This window comes from Oncorhynchus mykiss, chromosome 7, assembly GCF_057628025.1.
Source record: "Oncorhynchus mykiss isolate SJ-2025 chromosome 7, ASM5762802v1, whole genome shotgun sequence".
NCBI lineage: Eukaryota > Metazoa > Chordata > Actinopteri > Salmoniformes > Salmonidae > Oncorhynchus > Oncorhynchus mykiss.
Genome location: NC_143028.1, coordinates 51,354,216 through 51,377,405, shown reverse-complemented (window position 1 = coordinate 51,377,405; position 23,190 = coordinate 51,354,216). Strand labels below are relative to the sequence as shown.

At 45.3% G+C, this 23,190-nt stretch overlaps 1 protein-coding gene across 3 annotated transcripts in view; it reads left to right on the top strand.

Moving 5' to 3' along the window:
- camta1b (calmodulin binding transcription activator 1b) overlaps positions 1-23,190 on the top strand; it is a 124,292-nt gene that overhangs the window by 75,650 nt on the left and 25,452 nt on the right. For all 3 annotated transcript variants that reach the window (XM_036983596.2, XM_036983592.2, XM_036983593.2), the window contains exons 4-7: positions 2,327-2,394; positions 17,099-17,234; positions 19,753-19,824; positions 21,615-21,768. In XM_036983596.2, coding sequence (XP_036839491.2) covers positions 2,327-2,394; positions 17,099-17,234; positions 19,753-19,824; positions 21,615-21,768 — 430 coding nt within the window. The remainder of the gene's footprint in view (positions 1-2,326; positions 2,395-17,098; positions 17,235-19,752; positions 19,825-21,614; positions 21,769-23,190) is intronic.

The window sequence follows — 23,190 nt, the reverse complement described above, 5'->3', positions numbered from 1 at the left end:
GAGGATTTGTGTTTATTGAATCAATTTTAGAATAAGGCTGTAATGTAACAACATTTTTAAAAAGTCAAGGGGTCTGAATACTTTCCAAATGCACTGAAAACGTCAATGCACGAAAACCATCTACGCACTTCAATGGGGCAGAAGGCTTTTTGTAGCTAGCAATGATGACAAGAAGCCTTGTTTTGAGGTGTTTTGACTGATTTCATGTCTTTAAAAAAAATGTACCTTTATTTAACTAGGCAAGTAAGTTAAGAACAAATTCATATTTTCAATGAAGGCCTAGGAACACTGCCTGTTCAGGGGCAGAATGACAGATTTGTACCTTGTCAGCTCGGGGGTTTGAACTTTCAACTTTCCGGTTGCTAGGCCAACGCTCTAACCATTAGGCTACCCTGCTGCCCCCATGTCTATGCTAATAATATGGGGGAAAAATACTATCTAGCTAATCAACACCTGTAAAGATGTTTTTGCGAGACAACAACTGCTCATTGTGCAAATATATTCAAGTTTTCAATACACATTGGAGAGGAAACATTGTTGACAATATATAAACTATCTAAGCCAACACCTTCTGTTTTGCCCCATAGTTGCGCATGCGTTGGTTTTGTTGCTAAACAACCAACCAGTCTATACATCATTGGCTGGATTTAACAAAACTGCCCACGATTCATGCTCAACAGGGTCAGAAGCACAGACGCTTACACACACACATACACGCACGCACGCACGCACGCACACACACACACACACACACACACACACACACACACACACACACACACAGAAGGAAAAGCAATCATACTAAGTGCCTTCTCTGCAGCTATGGTACCTTCTTCTCCTGTATCTCTGTGTGTGTGTGTGTTCGTGCACTTCTTCATAGTACATTTCAAACAGCTGATTGACAATTTGCATTTCACAAAGAAAGGAGAAAGTAAGAGTTGAAGATTGCACAGAAGAAAGGGAATGGTTACAGGTTTCAAAGGAGTTAAAGTGATTTTGTGTGAGTGTGTCATGCCCTGACCATAGAGAGCCTTCTTATTCTCTATTTTGTTAGATCGGTGTGTGACTAGGGTGGGTAATCTAGGTTATCTATTTCTATGTTGGCCTGGTATGGTTCCCAATCAGAGGCAGCTGTTGATCGTTGTCTCTGATTGGGGATCATATTTAGGCAGCCATTTCCTCAATGTGTTTGGTGGGATCTTGTTTATGTGTAGTTGCCTGTGAGCACTCCATTGTCTTCACGTTTCGTTCATTCTTTATTGTTTTTGTGCGTTTCAGTTAATAAACATGTGGAAACCAGATCACGCTGCACCTTGGTCCGATAATTCTTACGACGAACGTGACAGTGTGTGCGTGTACCATCATCTTCTCATTGTCACACAGCAGATTTAGGTGTTTCAGGTCACTCTCACTGTCATAGTTTAAACTTTGAGTGGAAGAGGAGGAAACAGAAATAGGGGAAGGGTTGATGAGAAACAGAGAGAGAGCGAGATGGTTAGAAAGGTACTGCAGGGTACAGATCGCGGTGAGTGATTTTGAAATTGGACGTCTATCCATGTCCTGAGGATGTCGGGAAATGCCTTAAAAACTGGCCACTAGGGGCAACGGTGAGCGCTATTACCATCAAGTAGGCTTGGGTTTGGCTAGGGTGTTGTGGATGAGGGTGTGTTCGATACCAGTGGTGGACACTTGTTTTAATTTTGGGGTTTTAACCCTATCCCGAACATGAACCCTTACCTTAAACCATTTGGAATAAGTGCCTAAGCTTAATGTTTGAACCCTATCCAAAACATTAACTCTTAACCTTCTAAATGTGATGTTTGGAGTAACTTCAACATTTTAAGTTTGGAGAAACGTGAATAAACGTCTAATTCTGCAGTGAGACTGTGAGAGCTTCTTGAGCTCAGGATAGCTGATGAGTGGAGCTTGGGCTCTATATGTTATCTACACAGAAACTTTCAGAGTGAACTTTTCTGCTCTCAGTGCACACACACACGCACACAGCTCTTATCTCTCTACACCTTCTTACCTGCAGAGTGAGTGAGTGAGTGAGTGTGTGTGTGTGTATGTGTGCGTATGTGTGCTCTGAGCTTTTTTGTCCGCAGTGGAGGGTGACCTGGGTCAATCAAGAGTGTCTGATTGGTTGTTTCTCCAGATGGTGTTTCTAATCTCTCTCCTGACTGGCTGCTCAGTGGCAAGGGCTCCTGAGTGTCGCTATGGCGATAAGAGAGTGACAGTCTGGCAGTGGTCATCAGCAGGTCATCTAGAAACATCCTCACACACGCACAAACACTGTAAGGTCTCTAATTTCTCTCCCTCTCTCCAGGAGATTGCAGCGTATCTGATCACATTTGAGAAACATGAAGAATGGCTGACAACATCACCCAAGACCAGGTGAGACACACACACACGTGCACACGCAGACACGCACACACAATAATTTATGGTAACACATGTAGAACTTACACAGTACCTTTACTATCTAAAAATGTCAATGTAAAATGATGAAAACCTAGTCAGCTATAAATGTTGCATTAATGAATGTAAATGTATGATGATAAGTGATGTATAATTCAGGTTTTATGGGGGACGTGTGTGTTTAAGAGAGAGGTTAGCAGGATTTCACATCTGAAATTGAATATGTATAAGCATAACTGCAAATTAGTTATAGGGAGAGAGAGCGGGAGGGAGAGACAGAGGGAGAGAAAGATTTTGAATTTTAAAATTCCCTTTATCGGGTCAAGACCCTGCAGTACATGAACATTCCAGCCTGTAAGAAAAACAGAAGTTTAAGAGAGAGAGAGATCTAAAGAGAGAGCGATAAAGCCATATCCTATTCCCCATAGACCTGAACCCCAAGACAATTGTGTAGATCTGAAGGCATTGGTTCGGTGTAAATTCAATTGATCAACTTCCATCAGAGGTTGAGGTGGAGCTATTACCATATAGTGTTTATCAATTCAATCATATACCTAGGCCTAGTGGGCATTAGCTAAGGGTCGATCTGGGATTGGGTGACTGTCACACTAGGCTACATTTGAATCTAGTTAACATCTGACTGGAGTTTAGCCTCCAGCCAGCTGCTAGAAGTATGGTAATTGGTTATGACACTCGCAGGCCTAGCAGTCTGATGGATGGCAGCTGTAGACAGTCAGTCACATTAAATCCACTCAATTCAGAACCACAAAGAAATGGAGCCAGATTATGGTAGATTACAGCTAATCCCACTGGTGTGGGCTGGGGCTTTGGTGAACTATAGCATACTCGTATAGCCAATTTATAACCATTTTATAGCAGGTTCATATCAGCTTTATAACAGTCTTATATCAGGCCCATATCAGCTTTATAACAGTCTTATATCAGGCCCATATCAGCTTTATAACAGTCTTATATCAGCTTTATAACAGTCTTATATCAGGCCCATATCAGCTTTATAACAGTCTTATATCAGGCCCATATCAGCTTTATAACTTTCTTATAGCAGGCTGATATCAGGGTTATAGCAGGTGTGTTATAGCTGTTCTCAATGCTCTGTCTTGATAAGTGGAAACAACTGGCTCTCCACCAGCAGTCAGTCACCTTCACACTCCTCCCATTCCAACATACCTCATCAACTCCAGCTAATGACTGTTTTAAACCTTAACACTCCTCCACGCCTTTCTCTCTCTATATCTCTCTCTACATCCTTCCCTTTCTTTATCACTCTTTCCCTTTATCATACACTCAATCTCCCCCCTCACTCACTCCCTCCCTCACTTGTTCATTCACCCCATGGGATACAACCGCTCAAGAGTTTTGTCAAGGGTGAGCAGAGCACCTAGTTCAAGGACACACAGAGGACACACAGAGGACACACATCCGGGAAAGTTCTTGACTGCACATTCTCTTTTGCAATAACGACGATACACACAGAACCAGGGGATCCTCGACAATACAATACACACAGAACCAGGGGATCTTCAGCAAGCGGAGGTTGCAAAGCCTTCTCTTCCTCTAGCACTCACAAACTCAGGAAATGCTTTTTATATCCCAAACAGCTTGGCACTTGAATCAATAGTATATGTAAAGTCTGGTTGAATCCGAGGGGGTGTGTGTGTGTGTGTGTGTGTGTGTGTGTGTGTGCGCGCTTGTGCGTGTGTGTGTGTGTGCGCGTGTGTGTGTGTGTGCGCGTGTGCGGGCGTGCGGGCGTGCGTGCGTGCGTGCGTGCGTGTGTGTGTGTGTGTGTGGTTGAATCAGATCCCTCATCTTTATATCATCTCTGTAACATAATTAGAGTTAACCGCGGCGGGATGAGTCACAGCAGCCGCGAGACACAGAGACTAAACTAAGCTTTGATCAGAGGGCTACTGTACTCTACTGAGAAACACACTGAAACACAACACATTTAAGGTGGCAAAGAAAATAAGCTCAAAGTACATTCAATTTCACTGAGTGTGCATACATTTAATTACCATAATCTCTGGTCATGTACTTTTAGTGAAAAATGAACAAAAAGAGAGGAGAGGAATAAACGAGAGGAGAGAAGAGGAGTAAAGAGGAAAAGAAAGAATGTGAGGAGAGGAGATAGGAGAGAATGAAAGACAAGGGGAGGGGAGGAGATAGGAGAGAATGAAAGACAAGGGGAGGGGAGGGGAGGAGAAAAGGGGTTTGTGTGTGTGGGGTTTATTGATTGTTGAAATGCTTGTTCTGTCTCTGTTGTTAGGAGATAAGGCAGCAAATCCTCCACCTTACACACTCTCTCTCTCTCGCTCGGTCTCACACACACACACACACACACACACACACACACACACACACACACACACACACACACACACACACACCCACTGGTCCCACTGTTTCTGTAATGTGGTGATTGATTGAGGAGCTCCAGGGATGACATTGAGCTCATAGTACACTCAGGAGGAGATCTGCCCTCTGTGTGTACAGCGTGTGTGTGTTTGTGTGTACAACAGCAGTGTGTGTGTGTCTTCACAGGTTGGAGGAATAGTAGCTGAGTAAACAGTTTTCCCGCGGTGCAGCTAAAGCACCCTGCTAAAATATTAACGTGTGTGTTTGTGAGCTAATATGTTAGCGTGTGTGTGTGTGTGCGTGTGTGTGTGTGCATCATACACAGAGGGCTGAAATGACTGAAAGATTGATAGAACCACATTTGTAGAACCACGCAATCAGCGGTGAGCAGTGTGCATTTCTGTTAATTCAAGAATATCTTTTGTCCAAAAATAACCTGTCACTGTTGTCATGTCTTTGGCTGTGCCGAATTAAGTGATATGACATGCTATTCTATAAAATAATTTCTCCGTAATTAATATTACCTGATTGAGCTAATCATGTAAATGTAATTAACTAGAGAGTCGGGCACCACAAAATAATATTTATAGAGCTATTATCTTCCGAATAAACTCTTAAAGACCTAGTCATATTTTACATCAATAGCAGTCAATATTAATCGTCATCTTAATTCAGTCTCATCTGAAAGTTGTAAATTCTTGGTTATCGGCACGAACCCTGGCTAACAAGTTGAACCAGAAATACAAAATTGGGTTTCATTATTTATTTACTAAATACCTAACTAATCACACAGAATTACACATACACATAATTAAATCATATCTTGATTACAAATTACGTCATAAAGGAAAACGTCCCTAGTGGGCGGAACAGATATGACAGCTTGTTACACAAAAGAAAAGGGGCTGGGTTTGAGTGAAAGAGCGGGAAGACTGAGGAACAAAGGGCGAAGCTGTGCTATCGTAAATACAGTATCTTATCCATTCTAAATTACCGCCCATTTGGAAAACTAAAATGCAATAATTATTTACTCTGAGCGACGCTTCGGTAGGTTGGTGGTAGATGGAAGGCTGTGTTGCCCAACCGATTCCTTTGTCCTTTCAAGAATGTCTCTGCTGGTAAATTGAATACGTTCTAGTAACGTCGTTGTGTGGTAGACGGGATACTCTGTCTGTTCCTTCCTAACCCTCGTTTGCAGCGGCTGTTGCTAACTCAACGGCTAGGAGGTATCACATCTGTAGTGAATAAGAGTTCAAAGTTCATACCATTCGCAACCAAAGCTCACGCTGATGTTGGCTTCGTTCTGTAGTTATTATCTGAACCATTCTGACATCGGACCGTCAGCCTCACGTCCTCGGAACAGAAGGTTATATTGTCGTCAAGGCTTTATATAGGAAGGGAGAGGAGGGCGTGTTTGAAAAGTTTTATAGCCCATGTCCCTTCACAGGGGTGGGCCACTGATTGAGCAGGGCCCTACCTTTTGAAAACCCAAATCTCATATTTTAGAAGCTAAAATCACATTTCATCCCATCACAAATAATTTTATATTCAAACATTTAAATTGAACAACAATTCCATGTGAATCCGATAACTCTGATGTGTATACTTTCCACTGTAGAGTTTAGGTCATCTTATCATTGATGAGAATGTCTCAGATGACAACCGAACTGACATCATATTCATTGAGTACCACCGCATATGTTCAATTGGTCGGATTACCAGAATATAGTTAATTTCTCCCCACCTTCTTATGATCCCAGAATCTCTATGTTAACCAAGGGTTTTGCAAATGTAACATCAGTAGGGTAGAGAGAGGAAAAAGGGGGGTAGAGGTTTTTATGACTGTCATAAACCTACCCCCAGGCCAACGTCATGACAGTCATGTTGGGTTCAATCTTGCGATTAACCTGCATGTTGCAAACCAACATAAAAATGACAATGGGTTGTCCTGGTTGTGGACCATCGTTGCAGTCCCCCCTCTGGTGTGGTCGACCCGGGTAGGAGGTCTGCAAATGAAGAAGTCCGCTCCATGGCTGGGCAGAGGATGTCCGGATTGGGATCGCCGTTCCGGACCCGTAGTCTGGTCGTCCAGACTGGAAGATCTGGACAGTAACTTAGGCAGATGTTAACAACGCACACACACTCATGAAATATATCATTAAATTTCGTCCCAACTAACTGATGGTTGTATGGGGAAGTTGTTTATGGCTCTATCACTTTCTACGAGCCGAAGAAAATGAAACAAAATGAATGAAAGCATAAACAAAACAAAATATAGTTATGCCCCCTTAATCATCTAATTGGACTGTATTCTATCTACATCCATGGTCTTGGCAAAATGACCCTATCTTGGCATTGTCTAATGTCATATCTAGAGCTTTCCTAATTTGCGGGGTGTTGCTTAGGGTACTATCCTAAGCTGATAACTATATGATAAGTCTACAGCTGTAAGGCACTAGTTTTCGGCAGTCTACAGGGGTGACCTATGGACTTCTGGGAAGAAAACTGGTGAGTGCTATAGCTGTAGAGTTAAAGGCCTCAAAATAAATGTTCAACTTTACTAAGGCTGGTATTTTGCTCGGACCCTTAAGTGATCCTAGCATAAATCCTAATTGGATGTGTAACGACGTTCGTCTGTAGAAGGAGAAGCGGACCAAAAAGCAGCGTGGTGGTTACTCATGTTCTTTAATGGAAAACTGAACGATACATGAAATAACTTAAATCTACAAAACAACAAACGGAACGTGAAAACCTATACAGCCTATCCTGTGACAACAAACACAGAGACAGGAACAATCACCCACAACACACAGTGAAACCCAGGCTACCTAAGTATGATTCTCAATCAGAGACAACTAATGACACCTGCCTCTGATTGAGAACCATACTAGGCCGAAAACATAGAAATGCCCCAAAACATAGAAAAACAAACATAGACTGCCCACCCAACTCACGCCCTGACCATACTAAATAAATACAAAACAACGGAAAATCAAGGTCAGAACGTGACAGTACCCCCCCCCCCCCCCAAAGGTGCGGACTCCGGCCGCAAAACCTTGACCTATAGGGGAGGGTCTGGGTTGGCGTCTGTCCGCGGTGGCGGCTCTGGCGCGGGACGCCGACTCCACTTCCTCATTGTCTTAGTCCGCCTTATTGTCCGCCTCCGTGGCTTTCTCACCATGGCCACCCCTCTCAATGACCCCACTGGACAGAGGGGCAGCTCGGGACAGAGGTGAAGCAGCTGCTCGGGACAGAGGGACAACTGCTCGGGACAGAGGGGCAGCTGCTCGGGACAGAGGGGCGGCAGCAGCTCGGGACAGAGGGGCGGCAGCAGCTCGGGACAGAGGGGCGGCAGCAGCTCGGGACAGAGGGGCGGCAGCAGCTCGGGACAGAGGGGCGGCAGCAGCTCGGGACAGAGGGGCGGCAGCTGCTCGGGACAGAGGGGCGGCAGCTGCTCGGGACAGAGGGGCGGCAGCTGCTCGGGACAGAGGGGCGGCAGCTGCTCGGGACAGAGGGGCAGCTGCTCGGGACAGAGGGGCAGCTGCTCGGGACAGAGGGGCGATAGCAGCTCGGGACAGAGGGGCGGCAGCTGCTCTGGACAGAGGGGCAGCTGCTCGGGCGGCCCCTGACTGACTGGCGGCACCTGGCTGACTGGCGGCACTGGCGGCCCCTGGCTGACTGGCGGCCCCTGGCTGACTGGCGACACTGGCGGCCCCTGGCTGACTGGCGACACTGGCGGCCCCTGGCTGACTGGCGGCACTGGCGGCCCCTGGCTTACTGGCGGCCCCTGGCTTACTGGCGGCCCCTGGCTGACTGGCGGCCCCTGGCTGACTGGCGGCCCCTGGCGGCCCCTGGCTGACTGGCGGCACTGGCGGCCCCTGGCTGACTGGCGGCACTGGCGGCCCCTGGCTGACTGGCGGCCCCTGGCTGACTGGCGGCCCCTGGCTGACTGGCGGCACTGGCGGCTCCTGGCAGACGGGCGGCACTGGCGGCTCCTGGCAGACGGGCGGCACTGGCGGCTCCTGGCCGACTGGCGGCACTGGCGGCGCTGGGCAGACGGGCGGCACTGGCGGCGCTGGGCAGACGGGCGGCACTGGCGGCGCTGGGCAGACGGGCGTCACTGGCGGCGCTGGGCGGCACTGGCGGCGCTGGAGAGGAGGAAGGCTCTGGAAGCGCCGGACTGAGTAGCTCTCGTAGCGCCGAACAGGCGGGAGACTCCGGCAGCGCTGGAGAGGAGGAAGCCCCTGTAAGGATGGGCCGGAGAGACAGCCTGGTACGGGGGGCTGCCACTCTTGAGCACCGAGCCTGCCCAACCTTACCCGGTTGAATGGTCCCGGTCGCCCTGCCAGTGCGGCGAGGTGGAATAGCCCGCACTGGGCTATGCAGGCGAACCGGGGACACCGTGCGCAAGGCTGGTGCCATGTAAGCCGGCCCAAGGAGACCAGATGCGTAGAGCCGGCTTTATGGCACTTGGCTCGATGCCCACTCTAGCCCGGCCGATACGCGGAGCTGGAATGTACCGCACCGGGCTGTGCACCCGCACTGGGGACACCGTGCGCTCCACCGCATAACACGGTGCCTGCCCGGTCTCTCTAGCCCCCCGGTAACCACAGGAAGTTGGCTCAGGTCTCCTACCTGGCGTAGCCATACTCCCTGTGAGCCCCCCCCCAATACATTTTTGGGGCTGACTCTCGGGCTTCCATCCGCTCTGCCGTGCTAGTTCCTCATAATGCCGCCTCTCTGCTTTTGCTGCCTCCAGCTCGGCCTTGGGGCGGCAATATTCTCCTGGCTCTGCCCAGGGTCCTTTCCCATCTAGAATCTCCTCCCAAGTCCATCTCTCCAAATAGTGCAGCCTCTCCCACTGCTGCTGCTGCTGCTGCTCCTGCTGCTGCTGCCTCTGTTGCTTCTCCTGCTGCTGCTTTTTCCGTTGCCCATTACCACGCCGCTTGGTCCTGTTGTGGTGGGTGATTCTGTAACGACGTTCGTCTGTAGAAGGAGAAGCGGACCAAAAAGCAGCGTGGTGGTTACTCATGTTCTTTAATGGAAAACTGAACGATACATGAAATAACTTAAATCTACAAAACAACAAACGGAACGTGAAAACCTATACAGCCTATCCTGTGACAACAAACACAGAGACAGGAACAATCACCCACAACACACAGTGAAACCCAGGCTACCTAAGTATGATTCTCAATCAGAGACAACTAATGACACCTGCCTCTGATTGAGAACCATACTAGGCCGAAAACATAGAAATATCCCAAAACATAGAAAAACAAACATAGACTGCCCACCCAACTCACGCCCTGACCATACTAAATAAATACAAAACAACGGAAAATCAAGGTCAGAACGTGACAGGATGTTCCGTTGTGCATGTGCGTTTATGCTTATGCAAGCACACATGTCAAGGGAAGGAAACCAAGTATCCTGGCAGATTACAACTTGTTCAGAATGAGTCTGACGTAGTCAGGTAATTTTCAGGTCAATGCCTGGAGGTCAGTCAGAATTGGTGTCGAGAGAGTCTGTAGTGGTTTTACTACCAGTCACTGTCTTCCACTATTGTAGTGGCGGTAGGTATGAAGAAGTATGCTTCATAGCTATGTTATCCACGGAGGAGCTAACCTCATGACGGAAGTACTCTAAGTATTAGACCAGTCGTACGTGGTGTGATCGTGATTCATGAGTTCTAATAACATTTCTCCTGAACAGAGGGTTCTATTTATTAGTAGCGTGTGTAACCATTGGAAGAGTGCAATGGAGATTCCCTTCCCCGTGTTGCACTCTGAGTGACTCCTATGTTGCTATTATCAATAGCAATTTAACTTGTGAGGTTACTAATCCTCTTACTGAGTGTTGCTGGACTGACTGTGGTATTGGTACTGGTACTCAAGGGTTCCAGTTGTCCTACCGAATTTATTCTGAAATGTTATCCTACAGTAATACATGATTAGAGCATTTTACTAGTTGTCTTGGAGTGACTACTACACATGGCAAGAATGATTATTGTTGCCATTTGTTTTGGAGGTGGACAAGTCTACTGGACTTCCTTTACGACCAGTGTGGTACACCTCAGTACTATCTTAGATGTGTTCTAAGATAATCCCCATCCAGGGGCCTGTCTGCTACTCACTGTTCTCAAAGGGGAGTTTACAACTAGATTTGATTTATGCTCTGGCGGCCTCGTACGGTGTTGTCCGTAATCCCGACCCTCCCACCGGCCTCGATAAGGCTCATCATGGGTCTGGGCTACTATTCCCCCCCTTGTCTCGGGATCCCCCCACCAGCGGGTGGTGTTGGTATCCGAGGCGCAAACTAGAAGTTCGGACCCTATGTACGAGTTGTCAGTGGCCACGTTATTATGAGAGTGGCTGTAACCTTTCAACCAAATCTCCTGGTGTTTGTGCTTCAACACCCTCAGTGGCTGTCGAGGTCTGTCAGTCACCACCGCGTCCGCGTGTGGCAACCTCTTCAGTACCTGCGAACTGAGACAAGGATATCGGTCTGTGATATCGGAAAGTGTTTCACCAGTGGGAGTCATCGGGTCAGTTGCTGGACTGACGCCATTAGTGTCATTGTAAGGGTTGACAGTCCCCCACAAAGCGTAAGCTGTGTCATCGGAAGCAGCGTTTACTCTGCGTATCGATGTTTTTCTTGCTGAGACGGCCGCAGTGTTTGCGGAAGTGTCCGAAGGGCAAGAGAAGTTCATCTCAACTACCGTATTGCACGACTGCAAGGAGGAGGGAAGTTGCTCATTCACATAGACAGCTGGCTCGAAATCATGACAAGAATGGTCAATCAGATTGGCTGATGGAATGTGTCGAGATATCGTAATATCTCCTTGGATCAGATTCTGCCCCAAGAGGTTTCGAAACATCTTTTTCCCAAGGGGTGCTTTTGACAGATACCCATCGTGAATGACTGCGTTGCTGCTAGCATTAGGGGAAGACAGTGTGGTTGGTGGAGAAGGCACTGTAGCCTGTGACCATACCTGGTTGGTTTTCCAATCCATCAATGGGAGTAACCGATCCATCAAGTCTGCTCCAAGTAGCAGGGGTACAGTTTCGAGGCTGGTAACATACACAGGGTGGATGAGCGATATGTCCTTGAAGTGTAGTTTCAGCATGACTCTCAATGTGAGAGGCGAGGTAGTCTGAGTGACCCCTCGAAGTGTAGTGTCGCATCGTTCCACTTTTAACCAATGTTTAGTTGGCTTCAAAGCCCTTTCTAGATCATCAAACAATGTTTGAGAGATGAGTGATATTGTTGCACCCGAATCAATTAGCGCATGACAAGTTAAGCAGTCCTCCAGGACTGTTCCCCGGTATGGGCGTTTCGATTCATGTTTAGTGGACATATTCCCCACAAAGTGGAGTGGTCGTTCGCAGCGACGTGATGTGTCAATTCTGTTCAAGGTGGAAGCAGATCGACTTTTTCATCCTTCAACCCTTTGTTACCCTTGTGCTCTGACACTTTGTGTGGGTTGGGTGCAGGAACGTATTGAACAGGTCGATTGTAGCAGGAGTCGTTTTGATGGTGACTTACTTTACAGTTATTTTGACCGCGGAGGTTATTGGAATCATGGTTTCGTGGTAGAAACTGTTGTTGTGCGTCATCTCTTAACACTCCAATACCTGATAATGCACCCTCTAACTGGAGTGAGTGCTCCTGGTCAAACTTTAAAGCCGAGTGGTCAGGGCTCTTAGCATTGCGAGCTTTTGATGCCTCAAAAGCTGTGCTTGCAAGCTCTCTGGGTTGTAAGATAGGCAAGCCAACGTGGGCTGCAGGGCCCAAGTAGATAATGGTAGGAGACATGTTTGACAGGAACATTTGTTTAAATGGTAACAGGTCTTCCATACCTGTTTCAGTGAGTAGGCCAAAGTAAGCTGAACGAAGCCTATGATAGTAAGCTTGTAGGTGTTCGTTCCGAGGTTGTTTGACCATGTTAGCCAGTGAGCTATCGTGTTTGCGAGTTGCAGAACCACTGAATTCTAATTTCAAAGCTGTGGCAAGTTTAGTGTAGTCATTTAGCACGTGTTGCTGTTGTAGGCGAATTAACCTTGTCACGTGTCTATTCGACGTTCGCTTCTACAGGTAAACCCTGTCAGAACCCGTAGCCATCCAATGCGTCCTCTATGTCAGCTAGGAACGTCTCAGTATCGTTTGGCTGACCTGGAATGGGGTCAAAGGTGGGGAAATTCTTGACGAGTTTGTCAAGGTATTCCGCGTCAAGCGGGTGGAGAGGGTTGGCTTCATCCTGTGGGGAAAGTGGGCCCGAAAGGCCAAGACGAGAAGCCAAGCTTTGGCTTTGTTGGCCAAGAGGCGCCATATTACTCAGTGCCGAATGGCCAAGAGGAGAAGACTGAGGGACACATGATGAAGGCAATGTCTGAAACCTATCGTCTTCACTCCTTTGAGTACCGGGCTCCGGTTGCTTGGATGGATAGTCACGCTGTAGAGCGTGACCATTCTGGACTTCCTCCAGATGGTACCTAAGGATGGTATTCTGCTGCATTGCAGAGTCCACTTGAGCGCTTAGAGTATTGATTTTGGACACGTGAGTGTCGCACTTGCTCCTTTCGATCTCAAACTTATCTGTCATGGTTTGCAGATAGAGGTATTGAGTACAGAGCGAGAGATTCAGTGATGAGATTTCTTCCTCTTGCTTAGAAATCAAGATTTCCATCTTCATCACCTGAATTCTCTCATCATTAATTTGGTCGGCGACTTCAATGAGTTTTTCTGATTTGTCATCCAACTTTGTCATTGTGTTCATTAACTGCAGCGTTTTGAGTAGAACCGTGTTACTCTGAGTAACATTCAACAATGTTATCAAATTGCGCGCTCCTGTTTGTAGATAACTCAACAGATTTATCTAGTTTGAAGTGGACTACATCGTATTTAGTTTTGTCTAAATCGAGTTGTTCCTGGAGACAACGATTTTGTTGAAGAGTTTGTGCTCGTTCATCGTCATAAGTATTTGCAATTATTATTATTATTATTTTTTTACCTCTTTTTCTCCCCAATTTCGTGGTATCCAATTGTTGTAGTAGCTACTATCTTGTCTCATTGCTACAACCCCCGTACGGGCTCGGGAGAGACGAAGGCTGAATGTCATGCGTCCTCCGATACACAACCCAACCAGCCGTACTGCTTCTTAACACAGCGCGTATCCAACCCGGAAGCCAGCCGCACCAATGTGTCGGAGGCTACACCGTGCACCTTGGCTAGCGCGCACTGCGCCCGGCCCGCCACAGGAGTCGCTGGTGCGCGATGAGACAAGGAGATCCCTACCGACCAATCCCTCCCTAACCCGGACGACGCTAGGCCAATTGTGCGTCGCCCCACGGACCTCCCGGTCGCAGCCGGTTACGAGAGCCTGGGCGCGAACCCTGGGACTCTGATGGCACAGCTGGCGCTGCAGTACAGCGCCCTTAACCACTGCGCCACCCGGGAGGCCTGCAATTACTTTTAATTGTTCAGATTTCAAACGCAGTTCCTCGACTAGCAGATTGTTTTCATTTCCTGCTTTTGTCAATAGTTGCTCAGTTCTCTCCACCTGTCCCCTCATGTTAGCCATGTCTGGCACGTGCTTCAGCTGTGCACTGTGGTATTGGACTGATGCCACATTTTTATGGCGATACATCAGTGCAAAGTGGGGAGAACCGTCACAAAGCCTGTGTTTGATGGTTGGTTTTGGAGAGCGTTCGCAATTTTGGCTGTTTTTTCGCTAATTAGGGTTGGTATCGCTGCTGAGGTCAGAGATCAATCCTTTTATGGGTGGAGGTTCACTAATTAGCGGAGGAGTGGTGACCACCTCCTTTGATAGCTTGCACATTATTAGAAAATTTAGAGGAGCATTTTTCCTATTTTCTTTCAAAGTTTGGGTTTGGAATTCATTGGAATTGAATGAGACGATAATCCATACAATCTCCATTGATTGGATATCATAAGTGTAAACAGTAGATCAATTGTTGGGAACATTCAACACTGTGGTACACTTCTCCATAAGACCGAAGCCACATGGGATTCCCGCTGGGGCGGGGCTTCTGTCAGTACTGGGTTACTGAATGGTTTTGCAAAAAAACAATTTTACTGATTGATCAATTTAATGATAAATCAGACCTGTATAGGCTATTTGGGAATTAAACTTTAATTAACCTGAGAAGTTGCTTCATCTAGGTTAGTTTGGAAAAAGTTTACAATGTCTTGTTTAGAAAACTCATTCATTTGGATATTATTTAAAATATCTATTTCAGAATGTAAATTGCCAGATTTACACTTATTAGTTCAATTGGATAAGACAGTGATATCTGTCTGGATATCATAAGTAATGACTTGAGTGTGACCTGAATATCCTGGGCACACGTCAGCGGTCAATGATTTCACACGCTGAAATCAAAATGGAACTACCCAGGTCGGGACTTCCGTTCCGCAAGGCGGAGGGATTTCAACGTAGCACAAGAAAACAAAATGGCTATTTTCCCTTGTTAGCTTTAGCATGCAAGCTAAACCATCCTTTGCGCCTTGGTCAACTCGCAAGAGAGACAGAGATACATATCGCTGGTCTCCTGAATTTCAATCGGCCGGCTCTTTGTCCTCGCTCGACAAATTAATAATGACCGAGCCTACCCACGTCTGAAATGCGCCAGGCAGAAATAGCCCTGCGTTTGGCCAAATGCTCTATTTCTCAGATTTCTATAATTAGCTTTCTCGGCCCTCATACAGAAATCTATTCACTTACGTTACCCACTGACTACGTCAGCGAACAACACGGAGACGGGGAATCTTCAGCACACACACACACTCAATAATGCTTGTCTTTAACACTCAAAAAATGTGTACAATAACTTGGTATATTATGTCATCTGTTTTTCAATTTTATACAGGCTGAATCAAAATGAAAGCCTCATTCTATTTTAGATTCCTCATAGGGGGCACCAATTATGTAGTGTCTTTGGCTATGCCGGATTAAGTGATATGACATGCTATTCTATAAAATAATTTCTCTGTAATTAATATTACCTGATTGAGCTAATCGTGTAAATGTAATTAACTAGAGTGTCGGTCACCAAATAATATTTATGGAGCTGTTATCTTCCGAATAAACTCTTAAAGACCTAGTCATATTTTACATCAATAGCAGTCAATATTAATCGTCATCTTAATTCAGTATCATCTGAAAGTTGTAAATTATTGGTTATCTGCACAAACCCTGGCTAAGTTGAACCAGCAATACAAAATTGGGTTTAATTATGTATTTACTAAATACCTACAGTGGGGCAAAAAAGTATTTAGTCAGCTACCAATTGTGCAAGTTCTTCCACTTAAAGAGATGAGAGAGGCCTGTAATTTTCATCATAGGTTCACTTCAACTATGACAGACAAAATGATTTTAAAAAATCCAGAAAATCACATTGTAGGATTTTTAATGATTTTATTTGCAAATTAGACGGCCGTACTTCTTCATTGCACAAATTAATAACCTCAAATTCTAAAGACTGGTGACATCCAGTGGAAGCGGTAGGAACCGAAAACAAGTTCCTAAGAAATATTGTTTCCCAATGAGAATTCAGTGAACAGACAGAGACCTAAAAAAAAAAAAGTTAGTCCTTGGGGTTTTGCCTGCTACATAAGTTCTGTTATACTCACAGACATGATTTTAGAAACAGTTTTAGAAACTTCAGAGTGTTTTCTATCCAAATCTACTCATAATATGCATATCTTATATTCTTGGCATGAGTAGCAGGAAGTTGAAATTGGGCACGCTATTTATCCAAAAGTGAAAATGCTGCCTCCTATACCTTAAGAAGTTATGTACCACCGCATATTTGGTCGGATTACCAGAATATAGTTAATTTTCCCCCACCTTCTGATGTTCCCAGAATCTCTATGTTAACCAAAGGGGTTTGCAAAATGTAACATCAGTAGGGTAGAGAGAGGAAAAAGGGGGAAAGAGGTATGTATGACTGTCATAAACCTACCCCCAGGCCAACGTCATGACACTGTTATTGGTCAGTTAATTGCTTTGCTTGTTTTGAGATGGTTATGATGGTTGAGAGAGATACTGTAAATGCAGGTGTGATGCACTCTGGGTAGCAACAGACTGTCTCTTACTTCTACTTATATCATCCAATCATCCAATCATCCAATCACCATAGAAACACTAACAGTAATATGAGAGTGATCTACAGAGTAATGAATGTGTTATTGATATCTCTCCTTCTCTCCCTTTCCTCTCCCCCTCTTTCTCCCTCTCCCTTCCTCCCTCTCTCCCTCTCTCCCCTCTCTCTTCCTCTCCAAGACCTCAGAATGGCTCGATGATCCTGTACAACAGGAAGAAGGTAAAGTACAGGAAGGATGGCTACTGCTGGAAGAAGAGGAAAGATGGGAAGACCACCAGAGAAGACCACATGAAGCTCAAAGTACAGGGAGTGGAGGTGAGCACACACATGCACTCATACATATGCAGTGCCCTCAGAGAGTATCCATACCCCTTGACCTTTTCTCTCCCATCTACACACAGTACCCCATAATGACAGTAAATATGCTTTTAAAAATGTTTGCTAATTTATTGAAAATGTAATACAGAAATATATAATTTACATAAGTATTGACACCCCTGAGTCAATACATGTTAGAATCACCTTTGGTAGTGATTACAATTGCGAGTCTCTAAAGCCTTGCGTGCGTGTTCGTGCACATAGAAAAATATGTTGATCACCCTACTTGTAGAGAAGGGCCAATGACCTCCTCCTCTCTTTCATGTTGACAAAATGGTCTATCACTCTGTCATGAAGTACATACTTGTTTTGTTGTCCTAGGCTACCTGGCTAAAATGATTGCTCGCTAGCCTAACTTCCATTAATGGGCAACGTTAGCAAGTTAACATTAGCCTTCTACTAGCTACATATTGAACTTCCATCCTCTCAGGCCAGGGGCACAACAATATATTAATTAATGGTTGGATCAGAATCGTCATTATAATCATTGGCCAGTAGGGAGAATTAAGTAAAACCACAAGTTGAAATCTCCTTCCATGGCTAATTTAGGATAGGGCTAGCTAGCTGGCTAGTCACCGGACAACAACACAACGAGATGCAACAATTCAAGTTTTTCTGTCAATGACGTATGCTCTCAATGGGATTTGATAGGAGTGACACCAAATCCAAACTGGCTTCTCTTGACACTTGTTTTTGGTGCACCAGGACCATTCACAGTTGAGCTCGCTCAGTTTAACTCAACGCTGATTAGCTATTTTTTAAACATTTTTTGTCAAGGGAGGTAGGATGCTCGTTGGCTTCCCTTGCATTCAATGCTACGGGCAGCAACAATGTCATACTCGTTTGGACCAGACAGCATCATTCAGCCTCTTGAAAATTGAAGGAAAATTAAGAAACACAGAGAGACAAAAGATAAATTATTTTATGTTTTAAAATGTTTCCATTGATCAATTTTTTGGGGGAAGCCTGGCTTCCCTTGGCATCCATGAATTCACACCACAGGTCACATGGCCAGGAATCAGATTTATATCTGACTTCAAACCACCTACGAAGATGGTTTGAAATGTTGCTTGAAATATCTGATTCCATGTGCTTTTTGGCTGTTCAAACTGCAGGAAAAACAACAGATTTGAATCAGATATGCAAATCTACTTTAAATTCAGGCTGTAACACAACAAAATGTGGAAAAAGTCAAGAGGTGTGAATACTTTCTGAAGGCACTATAGATGGAAGACCACTAAGGAAGGCCATACAAAACTCAAAGTAGAGGAATTGGAGGGCAAGGGAAAGAGAGGGAGGAGAGATGAAAAGATGTGAGGTGAAAATAAGAAAAAAGGTTAATGAGATGGAAAAAGGGAAGAGCGTGGGATGGATTGACTGGATTGAGCTCTCGCTCCTGCTCTCCCTCTCTCTCCGTTTGTGAATCAGTCTCTAACATCCTCCCCTAGCTGTTTCTTATGTTACCAATACACACACACACACACACACACACACACACACACACACACACCCTCTCTGTAGGATAAGTGTGTGTTTGGCTTCAGGCCAAAGATGATGTCAATGCCTCCTTCGACAGGAACAGAGAGGAGTATCGATCGAGTCTCAAGGCAATGGTGTGTGTGTGTGTGCGTGTGTGTGTAAGCGCCCATGTATATGTGTGAGTCACATGCTACAGCTCTATAATTGATTATTCAGCAGAAATAGTAGGCAAGCGGCGAGTGAGGAGTGTGACAGACATAAAAAGAGAGGGAATGACCAAGAGAGAGGGAGGAAGGGATAAAGGGACAGAGAGGGATTGAGAAAAAAGAGAGAAGAAAGAGGGATGATGAAGAAGAGAAACAAGCCTGTGGGGTAGATAGACCCTCATACAGAATGGAAATTTATGGAAATGCACTCTGCCTTTGGCTACAGAGAGAAGAGAGAGGAAGAGAGAAAAGGGGGGTAACCATCAAGGTCGTCACCACTATCATGCCTCATCCCTCTCGTTCTCCTTTCTCTCTCTTTCTCTCTCTGATTGTGTGACATCATCCTCTGCTAGGAAGATTGTACATTGCAGGCTTTGTTAAAATCTTCATCCTCCACACCTTTTGAACATGATGCACTGTCATGGCAGATAGGTACAGCCGAACATGACTGTGTGTGTGTGTGTGTGTGTGTGTGTGTGTGTGTGTGTGTGTGTGTGTGTGTGTGTGTGTGTGTGTGTGTGTGTGTGTGTGTGTGTACAAGTTTTACTATACTTGTGAGAACCGGAAGTATTCAAGAATAGTAAACCAACAAAAAATAGGTTCAAGGTTAGGGAACATAGGATTTTGAATGGGAATCAATTGTTGGTCCCCAAAAAGTCCTCACAAGTATGACATTGTGTGTGTGTGTGTGTGTGTGTGTGTGTGTGTGTGTGTGCGTGCGTGCGTGTTTGTGTTTAACTCTAACCATGTCCTCTCTCTCTCTCTCTCAGTGTCTGTATGGCTGTTATGTCCACTCCTCCATCATCCCTACCTTTCATCGCAGATGCTATTGGCTGCTCCAGGTAAGCCCCTCCCACCATACAACCACAATACATTTGACTCATTATAACCTCTATTACTGTTGTGAACGCATGCACTGAACTGGAGCTTGCTGACACTAGGGGCAAGTGAAAGTAATGTCTGACACTGAACCAATGTGCACTTATCAGGAGTCGACTGTACACATCATGAATGGATGGGTGAGTGGAAAAGGAATCCCCAGAGGCAGCAACATGGTACCCAGATCTTATGCTTGTATTGAATTAGTAACTGCAATGTCAACAAAGTTGAACTCCCAGAATGTGCCTGGTTGGTGTTGTCATCTCTATCTATTTGTATATCTGACTCTGACCTAGCCAGACTCCACTGGGCTGGAAAAGTAGACACACTTCTCTGTATGTGGTGTACTCCCTGCCTTGCTTTTCAAGGAAACACACACACACACACACACACACACACACACACACACACACACACACACATACACGGACCCTGCTCTCCCCTGTGTATAGAGGTGTGTTATTAATGTTTGCTTCACTCTGCTGCTCATATGAGGGACAGAAATACGGCCTCAGTCACAATGACATTGGAACACACTCACTCATCTCACTCCTCTCACTCCTCTCACTCCTCCCCTCATCTCCCTCCTCTCCCTCATCTCCCTCCTCTCCCTCCTCTCACTCTTCACCCTCTTCCTCTCACCTCACTCCTCTCCCTCATCTCACTCCTCTCCCTCCTCTCATGTCACTCCTCTCCCTCATCTCACTCCCTCATCTCACTCATCTCACTCCCCCATCTCACTCCCTCATCTCACTCCCTCATTTCACTCCTCTCCCTCATCTCACTCCCTCATCTCACTCCTCTCACTCCACTCCCTCATCTCACTCCCTCATCTCACTCCCTCATTTCACTCCTCTCCCTCATCTCACTCCTCTCACTCCACTCACTCATCTCACTCCTCTGCTCAAGTTAAAGATGGTCAAAGGGCCATAGTCAAACTGAGGACAGGCAACATGATGGGTCTTTAACCATGCTTGTACACGCACACACATACATACTCATCCACACACACGCACACTCCCTCTCACCCAGCAGGGTAGGAACCATACCTGTGTGTGCTGAATCTTTCATACAATGAGGGTTGAAAACACACACAACCACACACATACACACACAGCAGGGTTGAGGGGGCTTTAGCTGTTCAAACTTTGAAATGGCAGGTGAGAATCTCTCCTCTGACACTCAATGCCTGACCTCTTTATCCTCTACTTTCCTTTTCCCTCGCTCCCTCTCTCCCACCTTCTCCTAGGACCATCTCATCTACATTGTAGAATAATAGTGAAAACATAAAAACTATGAAATAACCCAGTTAAAAGTTTGGTTTTTGCGACTGCACTTGCAAAATCTTGAAATTTTCCAGATTGACTGACCTTCATGTGCTGTTCTTGCCATAATATGGTATTTTACCAAATAGGGCTATCTTCTGTATACCACCCCTACCTTGTCACAACACAGCTGATTAGCTCAAGCACATTAAGAAGGAAAGAAATTCCACAACTTAACTTTTAACAAGACAGACCTGTTAATTGAAAGCATTCCAGGTGACTACCTAATGAAGCTGGTTGAGAAAATGCCAAGAGTGTGAAAAGCTGTAATCAAGGCAAAGGGTGGCTACTTTGAAGAATCTCAAATATAAAATATATATGATTTGTTTAACACTCTCATTCCCACCCTCTCTAGTTCTTTCTCCCTCCATCCCCCCTCTCTCCCCCAATGAAGGTTTATTTTATAAATCTCTTCCCTCTCTGTGTAGAACCCAGACATAGTGTTGGTACACTACCTGAACGTTCCAGCGGTGGACGACAGTGGGAAGCCGTGTGGGCCTGTCCTCTGCTCCATCAACACAGACAGGAAGGAGTGGGCCAAGTGGAGCAAGGAGGAGCTCATTGGACAGCTCAAACCCATGTGTGAGTCACATTTAACCCCTGACCTCTAGCCCCTTTAAAACTTAATCTCCTCACCTTGCACTCATAAGGAAGCCAAGTCTATTCTACAAATCACATATCTTTCTATATCCAATTGAATAAACCCTGATAACTTATTTTATATTTTATGTCATTAAATTATTTAGCACATGAGTTGTCATGGTTATATGAGAGCTGTGAGTCTAGTTCCAAATCGCCATCCAAGTCTACTGTTCCTCTCTCTTCTGAGTCAGTTTGACTTTAACAGAACCACACTGCCCCTCAGTGGCCATCAAAGAGACTGCAGGCAGAGGCATTGCGTGTGTGTGTGTTTTTGTGTGTGTGTGTGTGTGTGTGTGTTTTTGTGTGTGTGTGTGTGTTTTTGTGTGTGTGTGTGTGTGTGTGTGTTTATACCAGAAGTCCCCACAAGAATAGTAAACTAACAAAAATTTGAACAACTGGGGACATTTTGTTAGTCCCCACAAGGTCAAATGATATTTCTGTGGGATTTAAGGTTAGGGTGAGAATTAGGTTTATGTATAGTTTTAAGGTGAGGAGCTAGAGTTAGGTTTTCGGTTTAGTGTAAGGGTATGGGTTAGGTTTAGGGGTTAGGGAAAATTGGATTTTGAATGGGACTGAATTGTATGTCGCCACAAGGTTAGCTGTACAAAACTCTGCGTGTGTGTGTGTGTGTGTGTGTGTGTGTACCGTCTGTCCTCAGACACAGGGGGGAGACACAAGGGGGCGATGAGCATCTGTTCAAAATACCCAGCATGCATTATTCATGAGTGAGTGAGAGTTAGAGAGAGTTCTAGTTTGTTACAAACCCAGAGGATTGCGCTCTCTGGGACCAGCACTGTCTGTGTTGAGATGTGTGAGTTGCATTTATGCACCCAACAGCCTTGGATTTCAGTGTCAGTCCGTTTCTAATGTGTCTGTGTTGTGTGGTAATATTTATCCTATATGCATATCATATATACCTCACATGCGAATCGTAATAAGACTAAGCTATTAGCCTATTAAAATGTTTATCTGACTCCATAAGATGAATAGCAATATGCATTAGACTACAGTTGAGTTACAGTAATATGCAATCCTATTTGCAGGAGGCCTTTTGGTAGGCCGTCATTGTAAATAAGAATTTGTTCTTAACTGACTTGCATAGTTAAATAAAGGTTAAATAAAATTTTAAAAATAACCAAATTCACAAATATCTGAGAATGGAATTCTAAATACAAGTGTATTTAATTACTTTGAAAAATGAATTATTACATTTACAAGGCATAAACTTAAACTAGAAAGCATTTCAAGGCATTATTCTAAGCATGATCACAGAGGGAGAGAGAGAGAGAGAGAGAGAGACAAGGAATTATTCTAAGCATGATCACAGAGGGAGAGAGAGAGAGACAAGGAAACCATGGCTTG